The sequence below is a fragment of the Fusarium phalaenopsidis genome (assembly GCF_050370095.1).
Source record: "Fusarium phalaenopsidis strain FUZ10S chromosome Unknown contig_32270, whole genome shotgun sequence".
NCBI classification, from domain to species: domain Eukaryota; kingdom Fungi; phylum Ascomycota; class Sordariomycetes; order Hypocreales; family Nectriaceae; genus Fusarium; species Fusarium phalaenopsidis.
In genome coordinates this window covers 141,795-154,451 of record NW_028145421.1, presented here as the reverse complement: position 1 = coordinate 154,451, position 12,657 = coordinate 141,795, and the positions used below count along the sequence as shown (strand labels likewise).

At 51.0% G+C, this 12,657-nt stretch overlaps 4 protein-coding genes across 4 annotated transcripts; 2 read left to right on the top strand and 2 right to left on the bottom strand.

Moving 5' to 3' along the window:
- Nucleotides 1-411: 411 nt before the first annotated feature.
- On the top strand, nt 412-2,521 carry LRP88_00054 (nucleobase cation symporter-1 family protein; the record flags this gene model as incomplete). The annotated part of the gene is made up of 9 exons (XM_083236774.1): nt 412-452; nt 513-616; nt 673-770; nt 844-961; nt 1,033-1,134; nt 1,194-1,377; nt 1,435-1,935; nt 1,992-2,224; nt 2,280-2,521. The coding sequence occupies 9 exons, from the start codon at nt 412-414 to the stop codon at nt 2,519-2,521; spliced, it is 1,623 nt and encodes a 540-aa protein (XP_083107488.1).
- Nucleotides 2,522-2,944: 423 nt separating this feature from the next.
- LRP88_00053 (Gfo/Idh/MocA family protein) lies at nt 2,945-4,024 on the bottom strand (the record flags this gene model as incomplete). The annotated part of the gene is made up of 1 exon (XM_083236773.1): nt 2,945-4,024. One exon carries the CDS (start codon nt 4,022-4,024, stop codon nt 2,945-2,947), a length of 1,080 nt encoding a protein of 359 aa, XP_083107487.1.
- Nucleotides 4,025-5,319: 1,295 nt separating this feature from the next.
- LRP88_00052 (uncharacterized protein) lies at nt 5,320-8,683 on the top strand (the record flags this gene model as incomplete). The annotated part of the gene is made up of 4 exons (XM_083236772.1): nt 5,320-5,628; nt 5,679-6,112; nt 6,163-7,469; nt 7,518-8,683. The coding sequence occupies 4 exons, from the start codon at nt 5,320-5,322 to the stop codon at nt 8,681-8,683; spliced, it is 3,216 nt and encodes a 1,071-aa protein (XP_083107486.1).
- A 775-nt stretch (nt 8,684-9,458) lies between these two features.
- Nucleotides 9,459-12,017, bottom strand: LRP88_00051 (uncharacterized protein; the record flags this gene model as incomplete). Its single annotated transcript, XM_083236771.1, has 4 exons — nt 9,459-9,613; nt 9,667-10,365; nt 10,419-11,720; nt 11,777-12,017. 4 exons carry the CDS (start codon nt 12,015-12,017, stop codon nt 9,459-9,461), a joined length of 2,397 nt encoding a protein of 798 aa, XP_083107485.1.
- Between the last annotated feature and the right edge of the window lie 640 nt (nt 12,018-12,657).

The following is a 12,657-nucleotide window of genomic DNA, read 5'->3' as shown; positions in this document are numbered from 1 at the left end:
TTTGCCGACGTTGTTTCCGATCTACAACCCTTGCCTAAGCTTGTGTGTTCAGCAGGGTCAGGGTTGAAGCGTCATCAATAGTTATCAGCAGTAGTCCAGGGCACAATCTCCTATCACCTGGCGTCGGCCTAGATTGATCGGCCTACCACCCGCGCTAAGGATTCGGCCCACCTGATGGTGTTACCGCTTCTGACCCTTGGAGCTGTATCACAACTTAGCCGTCCTTCACATTTAGTCATGAGAAAGCAAGACAAATAAGAATGCAGATGATTGATCGATCCCCAGAATAAGCACAGAAGCAAAACGCACGCACTGCTCGCAGTTTCATGCATGCACTGTGGGGTGACCTTGACTCCAACCAAGAAAACACAAAGTCCAAATTCCAAACACGTTCGTCCATAGGCAGCCGACATGGCTATTGACTGGGAAAAGTACAAGCGCAAGCTTGAGTGGTAAGATCCCTATTAGTGAAACTCGATAGTTCTGTAGTTTGGCTAACTTGAACCTCGCAGCCCCAAAGACGATGAGGCAAACTACGATAATACACAGTGGTGTAATCGGGATTTGATCCCCATCCCCCCTGAGCGTCAGACCTATGGGCAGTGGTCCTATGTCGGTATGTTGAGGTCTCTCCTGTCAAGAACTTCCTCGACTGGACTGACAACCCTCCAGGCTACTGGACCGTCTCTGGCTCTTGTGTGTCCGCCTGGACGACGGGTAGTACGCTGCTGGAGTTTGGCCTAAGCCCACAGCAGGCCATCGGCTGCGTGGTATGTAATTCTCTGAGCCAACAATATTGTTTCGTGGAGCTCAAGTGAAAAGTTTCCCTAACAAGAAATCCAGATCCTCGGTGCAGTGTTGACTGGACTTTTGGCGGTCGCCTGTGGCTGGATGGGAGCTCATCATCATATTGGCTTCACCGTATCCAGCCGCTTCAGCTGGGGCATGAGAGGATCGTATTGTGAGTCTTTGACCCTAGCACATGTGACCATCTTAACACGCGCTATTCATGCTAACATGTTGCAATCAAAGTTCCTGTCATTCTGAGAGTGTTCGTGTCATGCATTTGGTTCGGAATCCAAGCCTTCTGGGGCGGACAAGCCACGAGAGTCTTGATCGGTGCCATCATCCCAGGTGAGTAACCTCCCAAGTGTCAGAAGGCCAGGATACTAGTTAACATTTCATTCATAAAGCTTTCGCCAACATGAAGAATTATTTTGCCGAGAGTTCGCATCTAGAGACCAAGGATTTCATCGGTCTCATTATCTGGATGTTTGTCTTTGTTCCATTCGTCCTCGTCAAGCCAGAGAAACTGCAGATCCCATTCGTCATCTGCTTCGTTTTGTTTTGCGGTACTTGCACTGGCCTACTTATTTGGTAAGCATCAATAAATTGGAGCTCACATGTAGATAACCGTAGGCTAACTACCCACAGGGCTGTGTCCCAGGCTGGGGGCTCTGGCAGCATGTTCCACCAACCCGGCACCGCACCAAATGTTGGCTGGGCGTTCCTCTTCGGTATAACCTCAATTCTTGGGGCCTGGGGTGCTGGAACTCTTGGGCAGTCTGACTGGACTCGATACGCCAGGACGCCGAATGCTCCTATTCTCTCCCAACTTGTTGCGTCCCCTCTGACTATCACGGTGACGGCAATCATTGGAATTGTCGTCACGAGTGCTGCCCGTGAAGTCATGGGTGGGGACATCGTTTGGAGCCCCATCATGCTCCTAGGTGAGATCCAGAACTACTATAACAACAGCTCTGGCGTTAGAGCCGCCGTTTTCTTCGCCAGCCTTGGCCTTGTCGCCTCACAGCTTTCGATCTCGGTCGTGCTCAACTCCGTCTCTTGTGGAATGGACATGGCTGGTCTCTGGCCTAAGTATATCAATATCCGACGTGGTGGATATATCATGGCGGTCATTGGCATCGCTGTTCAGTGAGTTACATTGGAACTTTGAGAGGGAGGACGTCTCAGCTGACAACTTTCGGCAGACCCTGGCAACTTTTGACCACTGGCACAAAGTTCCTTCAGGTGCTAAGTGGTTTCGGTATCTTTATGGCTCCAGCGACAGGCATTATGCTTGCCGATTATCTCGTTGTTCGGCGCCAAAAGCTCAAGCTGAATGATCTTTATATCGGAGACGCTTCATCCATTTACTGGTATCAAGGTGGATTGAACTGGCGTGCCCCAGTGGTTTTCATCATGGCCATGTGGCCCTTCATTCGTCAGTTCCGCATGCCACACTGCATTGTATCATCCAGATACTAACAAGACAATAGCTGGATTGGTGGGTACCGTCAATGCATACGATGGGTCACAGTACCAGAGTTGGATCCGTCTGTATAACCTCACATTCTTGGTCGGCGTTTTCTGGAGTTTCGCAATGTTCTGGGGTCTTAACATTATGTTCCCTGTAAAGGGCCTTGGTGAGGAGACACCCTTCGAAGGCGGTGACATTGTCTTGGGAGTTGAAACTCCTGATGGTGTCAGCGAGGATGGAAAGGTAAAGGTTGAAGTCTAGGCATCTACCAGGACGCAGGGACCGCCCTTTGATATCCATGATGAGTAGCTCAATTGCTACTCTGGGGTTGAGTCTCTTTCTTCTTCTTATCTTGCCTTCGTCCTGCTCCCTAGCTCGGCCAATCTTCTCAAGAGAGTTGAAGCATTGGTACATGTTTACTGCTTGATTAGCTTGAGATAGGTTTCCATGTTAAGTCCAGGTATTCATCCTGCTTGAATTCCATTTTCACAATCTTAGGTGCTACTTCAGGTTTCCTGGGATACTCTTTGCTATGGGGAAGACAGGCCGCCCATTATACGGTTTAAGGACCCGAGCAAGCCGAAGGGTATCAATGCAGCAGTGTCAAAATAGTAACGCGTCAAATGGCACTCTCGAGATCAGTAATGTAAGGCCAAACATCAAGCCATTTAACTGGCCATTGCTCTACTTTTCACACTCAAATACAATGCCGTTCGCCCTCCTCATATCTTCCATGACCGTAAGAACATTGACGGTTAGCTGCCTCAGATGACTCTCGGCCTCTTTATCTCCTTCTTGAATAACCCGCCCAATCTCCTTGGCCTCCCAGGTTAAGTTCAAGAAGCCAGTATACTCGGGGTTCGTGTCACCGAGCTGTTCGGCTTCCTTTGATCCGCGGGGAACAAATTCCACTGTGTTGATATCTGTCACGCCAGTTCCGCCGTTGATCCTAATGGTGCCCTTCTCGCAGTAGATCTCGGTAGGGGCAGTCGACGTGTACACCTTGCTGGTGTGAGCGTGCACCGTAAAGTCGCGTTTGTGCTGCGAAGACTGAGACGAATATTGGAAGATGATGTGACCGCCGCCATCAACACCAGTGCGGATGATAGCAGGATAGTATGTCTGGCTTGCAGGCTTTCCGAAGAGAGCCAGAGCGAACATGACGACGTAACACCCCATGTCCCACAGGCAACCTCCGCTAAACTTGGGTGAAAGAACGTTTGGCTCCTCGCCCTCCAACACCTTGGCGTACCGTGACGAGTACACGGCCATATTGAGACTGGCGCCATAGACTGGTCCGAACTTCTCGGTTCGGGTCTTTTCATCGTTGAGTAGGCTTTGCAGCTTCTGGAAATTGGGCTCTTGGATGTGTCGATAAGCCTCCAGAATTAGCAAGCCCTTGGAGTCGGCGAGTTGGTAAAGGGCCTCTAGCTCTTTGACATTGGAGGCAAAGGGTTTCTCCATGATGACATGCTTCCCAGCACCAAGTGCCTTCAAACCTTGCTCATGATGGAGTGAGTTTGGAGAAGCAATATATACAACATCGACGTTCGAATCGGAGAGCATCGTGTCCAAGTTATCGTACAATTTGATGGCGGCAACATCTTTGATGGAGGGGGTCTCTGAGACAAACTTGTTGGCGGTATCCAGGCTTCGCGAGTACACTGCCTTCAACTGGAACTTCTTGCTCTCATGGGATGACTGCACAAACGAATTTGTGATCCAGTTTGTACCTATGATTGCGAGACCTAGAGGGGCTGACATGTTGGCTGATGTATCCAGGTGGTGTGATGATTCTGTGTTGAGATAATTTGTTGAAGTGCGGAGGTTCACAAGTGGTCGAATCTGACTTCGTGGTTGGCTCTTGCGTGAGACTGTCACATGACTTTCGGTGAAGACTTGGTCACCAGATGAGGAAAAAAGTTAACCCCCTCAATGCTTGACATGGGAGTTCTGTGGACCCTGCTCTGGTGCTGGTGGCTCTAGAGGCAGATGAACCGAAATATAGGGCGCAGGCCATTAGTTCAAGCATACGTAATACCCTAAATGATGGCCGTGGCGCTTTAGCTCAGGAATGATACGCATTGCTGGCAGAAACAAACACTCGAGCTGAGTTGACTGCCTTTGCGTAGGTATGTGGTTTTGCGCAGCTACTGCTGCTGGGATGATGACCCCCGTACTCGGAGCTTTATCTCTGTTGGCTATACCCAACTTAGCCAGTCCATCTTGGTATTCGATGTTTTTTTTAGGGCGGAAGGGATCGCCCATAATGCAGCCGCGGCTGGCAGATGGTCTGGACGTGAGCCTTCGCGGCTAAATTGGAATATCTGCCCACTGGATGTAACCATCCCCGCATTACACCCTTGACCTCAATCTGAGTTTCCTTGAAGCATATCGCAAAGGAATATTATATATCTTGCCTGGCCTATGGAGTACTCTTTTCTTCCATTTCCCAAGAGAGTTACCTGGAGTCGAATGACGCGGCAATGCTGACACATTTTCTTCCCACAACAACGCACTAGCCATCACCCTTCGGAGTAAAGAGGATGGAGTAACGAGTGAAGCCAAGAATCGATCTCTTTTGTGAACCTTTTCGTCGTCCCACTCTGGTTACCCCTCTACCCCGGTTTCAGGTCTTCTGCCACGAGAGTGACTCCACACGGAAGCTATTTATCCAGACACCCGTCGGCATTCATGTGGATCGTCCCGAAACCTGGAAGGGTCGCAATTCTCAACATGATGATCAACACGCCAGAATCGTGATAGGCCAATGGCTTTGTGGCCAGAGTAGTATCAAGGTTGGGGCTTTTATGGTTAAATGTGAACATGTCAAGAGGGGTTGGATACCACGTCGCACGGCAATTTTGATCTTGGCCTGGAACCTTGTGATCAGGCCTAAATGGCCCATTACATGGTCTCATCTCATGCCATCACTCTATTGCGGTTGACATGCAACCAAGCTCCACTACAAATACTGTCGATGGACCCAAAAGAGGGTCAGGGACCTGGAACCCTAACTCACCGCAACACTGGGCTGCTGGCCTTATTGCACGTTCGTTATGAAGATACTCCCATTCTGGCTGATTGGCCTCTTCGGCTTGACGGCGAATGTCGTTGCTTTGGGACAAGAGCCGATCATATCCTTCACCAACTCAGACGATTCCTTCCAGATCTTTGGAGGGAGCATCACGACAGGTCAGATTAGGGTGTCTAAAGATGATTACTGGGGCGTGATTCGAGCCGCGGGAGACCTCGCCGTGGATTTTGGCCGCGTCACTGGAACCAATTTTACTCTCAGTAACGGCGACACTGGCGCTTCTCCGGCAAAGTACACCTTTGAGCCAGTGGATGTCAAAAACAACACCCACGTGAGTCCCGACAAAGCGGTTGGAGATGCTCAGCTAATGGAGAGAACCAGTATCGGACGCTTGACGAGGAATCATTCTCAGGCCCAAAGTATTATGATCCTGATCCCGCCAACACAGTTATCATCGTCGGAACCATTGGCCACTCAGAGGCTATAGACAAGCTCATTGAGGACGGGAAAGTTGACGTCAGCAAGATTGAAGGAAAATGGGAAGCGTTTGTCAGCCAGCTGATTGAGGATCCCATGAACGGCACAGCACGAGCACTTGTTGTCGCCGGCAGTGATCCAAGAGGCACCATCTACGGCATATACGACATTAGTGAGCAAATCGGCGTCAGTCCATGGTACTGGTGGGCTGATGTCCCAATCCGTCGACGAGACGACATCTACGCTCTGCCAGGGCCAAAAGTCCAGGGCTCGCCTTCAGTCAAGTACCGCGGCATCTTTTTGAATGATGAACAGCCAGGACTATCCAGCTGGGTTGGGTGAGTGAAAAGACCACATTGGCCTTGTTCAACACTGACGGCCATGATAGCTCGCAATGGGAGGCGACTTGGAATGATGCCGCTCCGTACAATCACCACTTCTACGCCCTCGTCTCGGAGCTCCTGCTCAGACTTCGGGCGAACTACATCTGGCCGACTCTCTGGGGAAGTATGGTCTACGTCGACGATCCGCTGAACCAGCCCACCTTTGACGCCTACGAGATTGTCCTCGGCGGTTCTCACACGGAGCCACTGATGCGAGCTCAGAATGAGTTTCGAACCTTTTATAAGGGCGAGTGGCAGTACAATACCAACAACAAGACTATTGATGAGTACTTCCGCTACGGTGTTGAGCGAGCCAAACCGTATGCCCGGAATAGCTTGTTCACCATGGCTATGCGAGGAACAGGCGATACTGCCATCGAGGGGAACCTGGGAATTGAAGCCATCGTCAAGATGCTAGAGACTCTTGTGGATAACCAACGTACTATCATTGAGGAGGGATTGGGCATTGACAACGTGTCGGATGTACCCTCCCTTTGGTGTCTGTACAAGGAGGTCCAATCCTATCAAGAACGTGGCCTCGTCGTACCAGAAGACATCACTCTTCTCTGGGCAGACGACAACTGGGGCAATATTCGTCGGCTTCCTCTCAAGAACGAGACTGACCGAGCTGGTGCTGCTGGAGTTTACTACCACTTTGATTACGTCGGAGATCCGAGGAACTACAAGTGGATCAACACCATTCAGCTCGAGAAGACAGCCGAGCAGATGCTTCTTGCCTACCACCGCAATGCAAGGCGGATATGGATCGTCAACGTTGGTGATCTCAAGCCAAATGAACTTCCCATCAGCCATTTTCTCGATCTTGCCTACGACACTGAGCGCTGGGGCATCGACGGGACGAGCCGGTGGATCCGCGCTTGGGCTGAGAGAGAGTTCGGCGAAGAACATGCTGACGACATTACGGACATCGTGACTCGATACGGAAGGTATGCTGCCCGCCGCAAGTTTGAACTTGTCGAACCACACGTCTATTCAGTTATCAATTATCTCGAGGCTGAATCTGTTCTGGAGCAGTGGGCCACACTCAAGATGGACACACAAGCTATCTACGATGCACTAGGCGAGGAGTACAAGGCTGCCTTCTTTGAGATGTTGCTTCATCCCGTTCTTGGAGGCGAGATTGTCCACAAGATCCAGATTAATGGAGCAAGAAACCAGCTTTACGCAGGGCAGAAACGCAACTCTGCCAATGATGTGATCTGGGAGAGCGTGGACCTCATGTATGATGATTCAAATCTCACACAGAGATGGGACGAAGTACTTGATGGAAAATGGGCACACATGCTCGACCGTAAGTCTTTCATCGCTTGTTCATAGAAGGCAAATTAACCTGTCGCAGAAACTCACCTTGGATACGATGGCTACTGGCAACAGCCGATGAGAAACACCCTTCCGGATCTACGATTTGTCCAAGATGTATTTCCTTCCCTCGGTGGGCAGTACGGCATTGGGGTTGAAGGGTCCAATGCCACGATCCAGGGCGACAGCAGATGGCACCCTCTGTCGACCAACAGTCTACCACTTCCACCCTTGGAGCCCTTTGGTGCTCAATTCCGTTACATCGACGTATTCCACCGGGGCAATAAACCTTGCAACTGGTTTGCTTCTACAAAGGAGACATATGTCCAACTATCGGAGTCCAACGGAACTGTTGGTGGTGGCAACGGCACTGATACTCGTATCTACGTCACAGTCGACTGGGACAATGCCCCGAGTGCCCCAAGCACCACCGAGGTATTTATCAATTTCACCAGTAACTGTCGTGGCTTCGAAAAGTATGCTGGACAAGAACCGCGTGTTGTCGCAACGATCATCAACCGGGAAGTTCCTGGTAACTTTTCGGGGGGTTTCGTCGAGTCAGACGGGCACGTTTCCATCGAAGCGCAAAACCATCAAGACATTTTCTACGACGATGACAGTGAAAATTCTCTCAAGTATCACACCCTGAAGAACTACGGCCGCACATCTGCCGGCGTGGGTCTCTTCCCACTCGATACGGAAAAACTTGATATCGGTCAAGGCCCTGCCCTGACGTACGACATGTACCTCTTCAGCAACCATTCTCAGACCAATGTGACAATTTTCATGTCTCCGGCAGCCAATTACCTCGGCGACAACAATCCTCTCGCGTACGCCATCGTTCTTTGGCCTTCTGGTCAGAAGCAGCCTGAGCCTACAGTGGTCCAACCCATTGGGCCCAACATTGGTGGCAACATGCCCGATGGATGGGGATATGCTGTGGCAAATGCCGTTTGGGGGCTGCATGGGAACTACACAACAACTTCGTTTGATGTTCCTCAGGAGGGTGCATACAGTCTTCGTATCTGGGCGCTGCTCCCCAACATTGTCATTCAGAAGATTGTGGTTGATCTTGGGGGTGTAAGAGAATCGTACTTGGGTCCGCCGGAGAGCTTTTTGACCACACGGGATGAGAGGGGCAAGTATAACGGAACTTCATTTTCAAGCACACCAAGAGCAGACGAGGGGAGAAATAGCAGGGCCTAGGGAGTGTCACTTCAAATGACCACATCGCGCCCCCGCCGAATGAGTACTACATTGTCGAGTTTTTCTTTACCCCTGAGACCTACCTTAGCCTGAGACAGCAACTCACCTTGTCCTTGCAAGTATAACTCCAATGCTGCGTTCCTTCAACAAACCACCTGGCCTCTGAACTGACTACAACGCCCCGGGGCCTCGACATGCCTGCCTGGACGCAACAACGAGTCCATCGGGCCGTAGATATGGTGTCATCGAGAACAACATCGGTGTAACTAACTTTAGCCCCTGGTTCAAATCCCCGCGTTAGTGCCTTTATATGTAGCACTCGGAGCTTATTATAACCTCCCTTGCTCTTAGTCTGGGGACCATCCATACTCGGGCCGATCATGGCCTGCCCTTTTGTCTCTCCGGGACCATTACGCATGTGCCAAGGCCTAAACGACCTACCCCATTCAACGCAGGCATTGGCTTCCTTGCCACGACTCTGGGGTAGGTCCGGAAACAGTTAGAACTGGAAAATGAATGATTCAAGCGAGTGCGGTAATGGTTTTTACCAAATCTACTCGGAAGCCATGATGATACACAATTGATCTACAACCCTTTTAAAACCCATCCCACTTGCCTGCTTTTAAGCCATAACCAATGGCCTACCCTTCTCCGTGATCTACCTAGTGAAGAAAAAAAAAAAGCAAAAAGGTCCATCATTCAATAGCCGCATGGGTCCTCCAGAATCATCAAAAATCACTCATGGTCTATCTAGACTTACCTACCAAAAAGACCCCTAAATCGAGACTTCTCCTTGACAACATGCCTTTGACCCGTATCTCCTAGAGACCCATCCTGCACGGACTCTATCGAGATATGAGACTTGGGAAAGATTCCATACTCTCCGTTGGCATCCGAACCACTCCAGAACCACGCATGCGGATCCTCCCCCTAATAGTTTTCAGCGCTACTTTCGATTAGATTGCCAGACGAGGAAAACTCACAAGCAAGGTTGTAGATGGTGTTGCCTTTTCCAAACGTTAACCAGCCGGCCCGTTTTGACTTTGCCTCAAATTTCCATCTAGCTACTCCTGTTCTAGGAGATCGTGGCAATGATGCGGGGTTCACATGCTGTGGGAGCTCCAAGTCAATAATCTTGCTTGGAAACGTCCCGAAAGCCCCATCGTGCCATCCCTGACACCATTTGCCAGCCCACTTCTCCGGGTACTCGACGCCAACTATTTTCGCCCCTGCTAAAAACTGCAAAACTTCTGACACTGAATCGGGTCTCGCCTGTGGCTTCTCGTTACGTCGGCGAATGTGGTCTTTTGTCGCCCTCGCAACGGGCAGGCATGAGATTCTATCCGCTTCACTAGCTGGAAACCCAACATAAGGAGTAGGAGGAGCGGAATTAGGAAAGAACAAATCGTAATCTTGTCGTCCTCGGTTGCTTATCTCGACGTCCTCATAAGCGACGACAAGGCCCGGGATGTGCGGCAATGGCCGGGGGTGGCGAGATATGTGACGGAGGAGAAGGTCAACTGTCTGGAAAACAGTCGCGTCGCCCTCTCGGATCGTAGCCTTGGCTTTATCGCAGAAGAGGCAGCCAAAGTAGACAGAATTGATGTTTCGAACTGCAATGTGAGATTTGTAGAGAAAACGAGACCGGTAAACGACTCCCCTGGCTTGTTGGCTGGCCAATGCTGAGGATGTGTATTAGACTTCAATCTCATGTTCAACTTGGTGGTGTACTTACGATCTTGATCCATGTCCTGAAGCAAATGCGAGTACGGAGTCTTGTACTCGCAATGGATGCACTGTGCGGTAGGTTCCGCGTAGGCTTCGGTTGAAGTCGCCAACATTGATCCGAAGAGCATTTCTGGGGAATATTGCTCCCCAGCTCTCGCTGTGCTGTCTGAACCTCCACCGACCTTTCTGATAGCTTGTCCGGGACCTCCGGCAGCAAAGGCTCGAGCTCCTTTACAGAATCCCCCCAACATGGAAATGGAACTATCTGGTCCAATGTCACAGGGTGCGATTCGTGGAGGTTGTAGGCCCTTTACCGACGCCGAGTCTGTCTTGTTTGTTGCGCCCGACGCTATTGACGCAGCTCTCACCCCTGACCCGCCGCTTGCGTCTGATCGAATCGATGGTCCAGATCCCTGAGTCACAATTGACGATCGATGATGCTCCGCTGAAATCTCAGTTGTGTATGGATATTGTTTCGAATCCTGGTAATCTCCGAACCTTGTTGCACGCCCCTCAAGATGGGGTGGTAGCGAGCCCAAGCTGCGCGGGACAGCGGCTGGCTGATGGTCAATGGCGGATGCCCAGTCCTGCTCAGAAGCGAGCTCAGCAGTCACGGATGGTGGCGGAGTATCTTCGTAGGTGTAACCGCTGGAACCTCTGACGCTCGGGTTCATTGAGCTCTGGTAGTTGGTTGATCTCGGAGATAGTGCCACGGAGCTTGGAGGAGTCATGTCCCGAATGTCCAATCCTTGCAAACCGTTGGCAAGTGACTCTGAAGCACTCATCTGACGTTGATGAGTCTGGACGTAGTCATATGTTGCCCTTTCCTGCTCGGGAATGGTTGACTGATTCGAGAAAGGTAACGAATTGGGTGATGATAATGAGCTTGGTGAAATCGGAGATGGTGATACGAAATAGCCAATGGGCCTCGCTGGCCGGGGGGGAGGGCGGGATTCATCACGTTGCTCTGCTGCGCGAGTGAGAGAGGGCCTTCTCTGGGCCCGACCAAAACTAGGACCAGAGGTTGAAATGCTGGTTGAAGGGCGTGATGATAGTTGAGAGCCCGGTCTGGGTATATCGGGGAGAGGAGGGAGTGGGGGAAGAGGTGGAAACTGTGATGGCGGTGATGGCAAATCCAGCGCCGATTTGGTTGTGAACCTTGTAATCCTTTCTACCAGAGTGATGGCCAGTTCTTTGGTCGCCGCTTGCAGCTCGTCAAACTTGGCCTTGTCATATGTCTGAGGTTCAATAAAGTCCTCAAAGTCGTAGAGCAAAATGTCAATTGACCGAACTTGGCTCACAACATCATCTGTTCTACTGTTAGTGTGAACCTGAACCTGAAAGCTGAGAACTTGTGCCTCTTACTGTTGCGCAATGCGAGATCTCTGAGAAAATCGCTCAATTGAGGCGATGGCTTCTCAAGTAAAGGTGTCAAGCGCCGCAAAGCCCGCTCCCCTTCTCTCAATAGCGACTGCGATGATCGACTGAGGGGAACCTGTTGGTAGTCGTCGCCCAAGGACCCATCCGCTTGCAATAAAGCACATTTGGCCCATTTGGTCACATCGTTAAATGGCCGTAGTAAAACGTGATCCGCCGGAGCCGACATTGTCAATGGGAGAGTAAAAGAAGCGCCAGCTAGGCTACACGACGATGGAATCCAACATAGCAACACACCCGCGAGCAAGGTGGATGGACAAACTGGAGGAGATTTGAACGAATGGGCTCGTTAAGCGTCAGTCTCACAATTTGAAACATCAGTCACAAACGGGACATGGCCATGCATGTAATTAATCAGCGCACTCTCAACAGCCTTTATCAGTTCCTGACCGTTGGCGTCTCGTCCACGCGTTGTGGCTTGCGCCACCTGTCGAGGAATCAGAACCGCTGGGGTGGCATCCCCCCCTCCCCGGCCGGATAAGAGGAATTGGAGGTCCCGAGCGATCCATTCAGTGGGTGCATTTAACCATAAGGAGCACGGGCTGCAGCCGACAGGGGGATGATGGTGGGTGGGTAATTTCCAGTCCTCGGCCAGATGTTCCGTAGCTTCAGGACCCTGGATCAGCGCGGAACCGACGGACAATGCTACCATTTGATGGAGGGGTATAATTCCTGACAGCTAACTAGCAAGCCAGTCTCATCTAGACCTTCGGGGCTTTGTTAGTTAAAATTACGGGTCAAAAGTCTGCGAACAAAACCCCACACCGCGTCATCCGGCGCGTCACCCTCCGACACGTGTTGCATCTTTA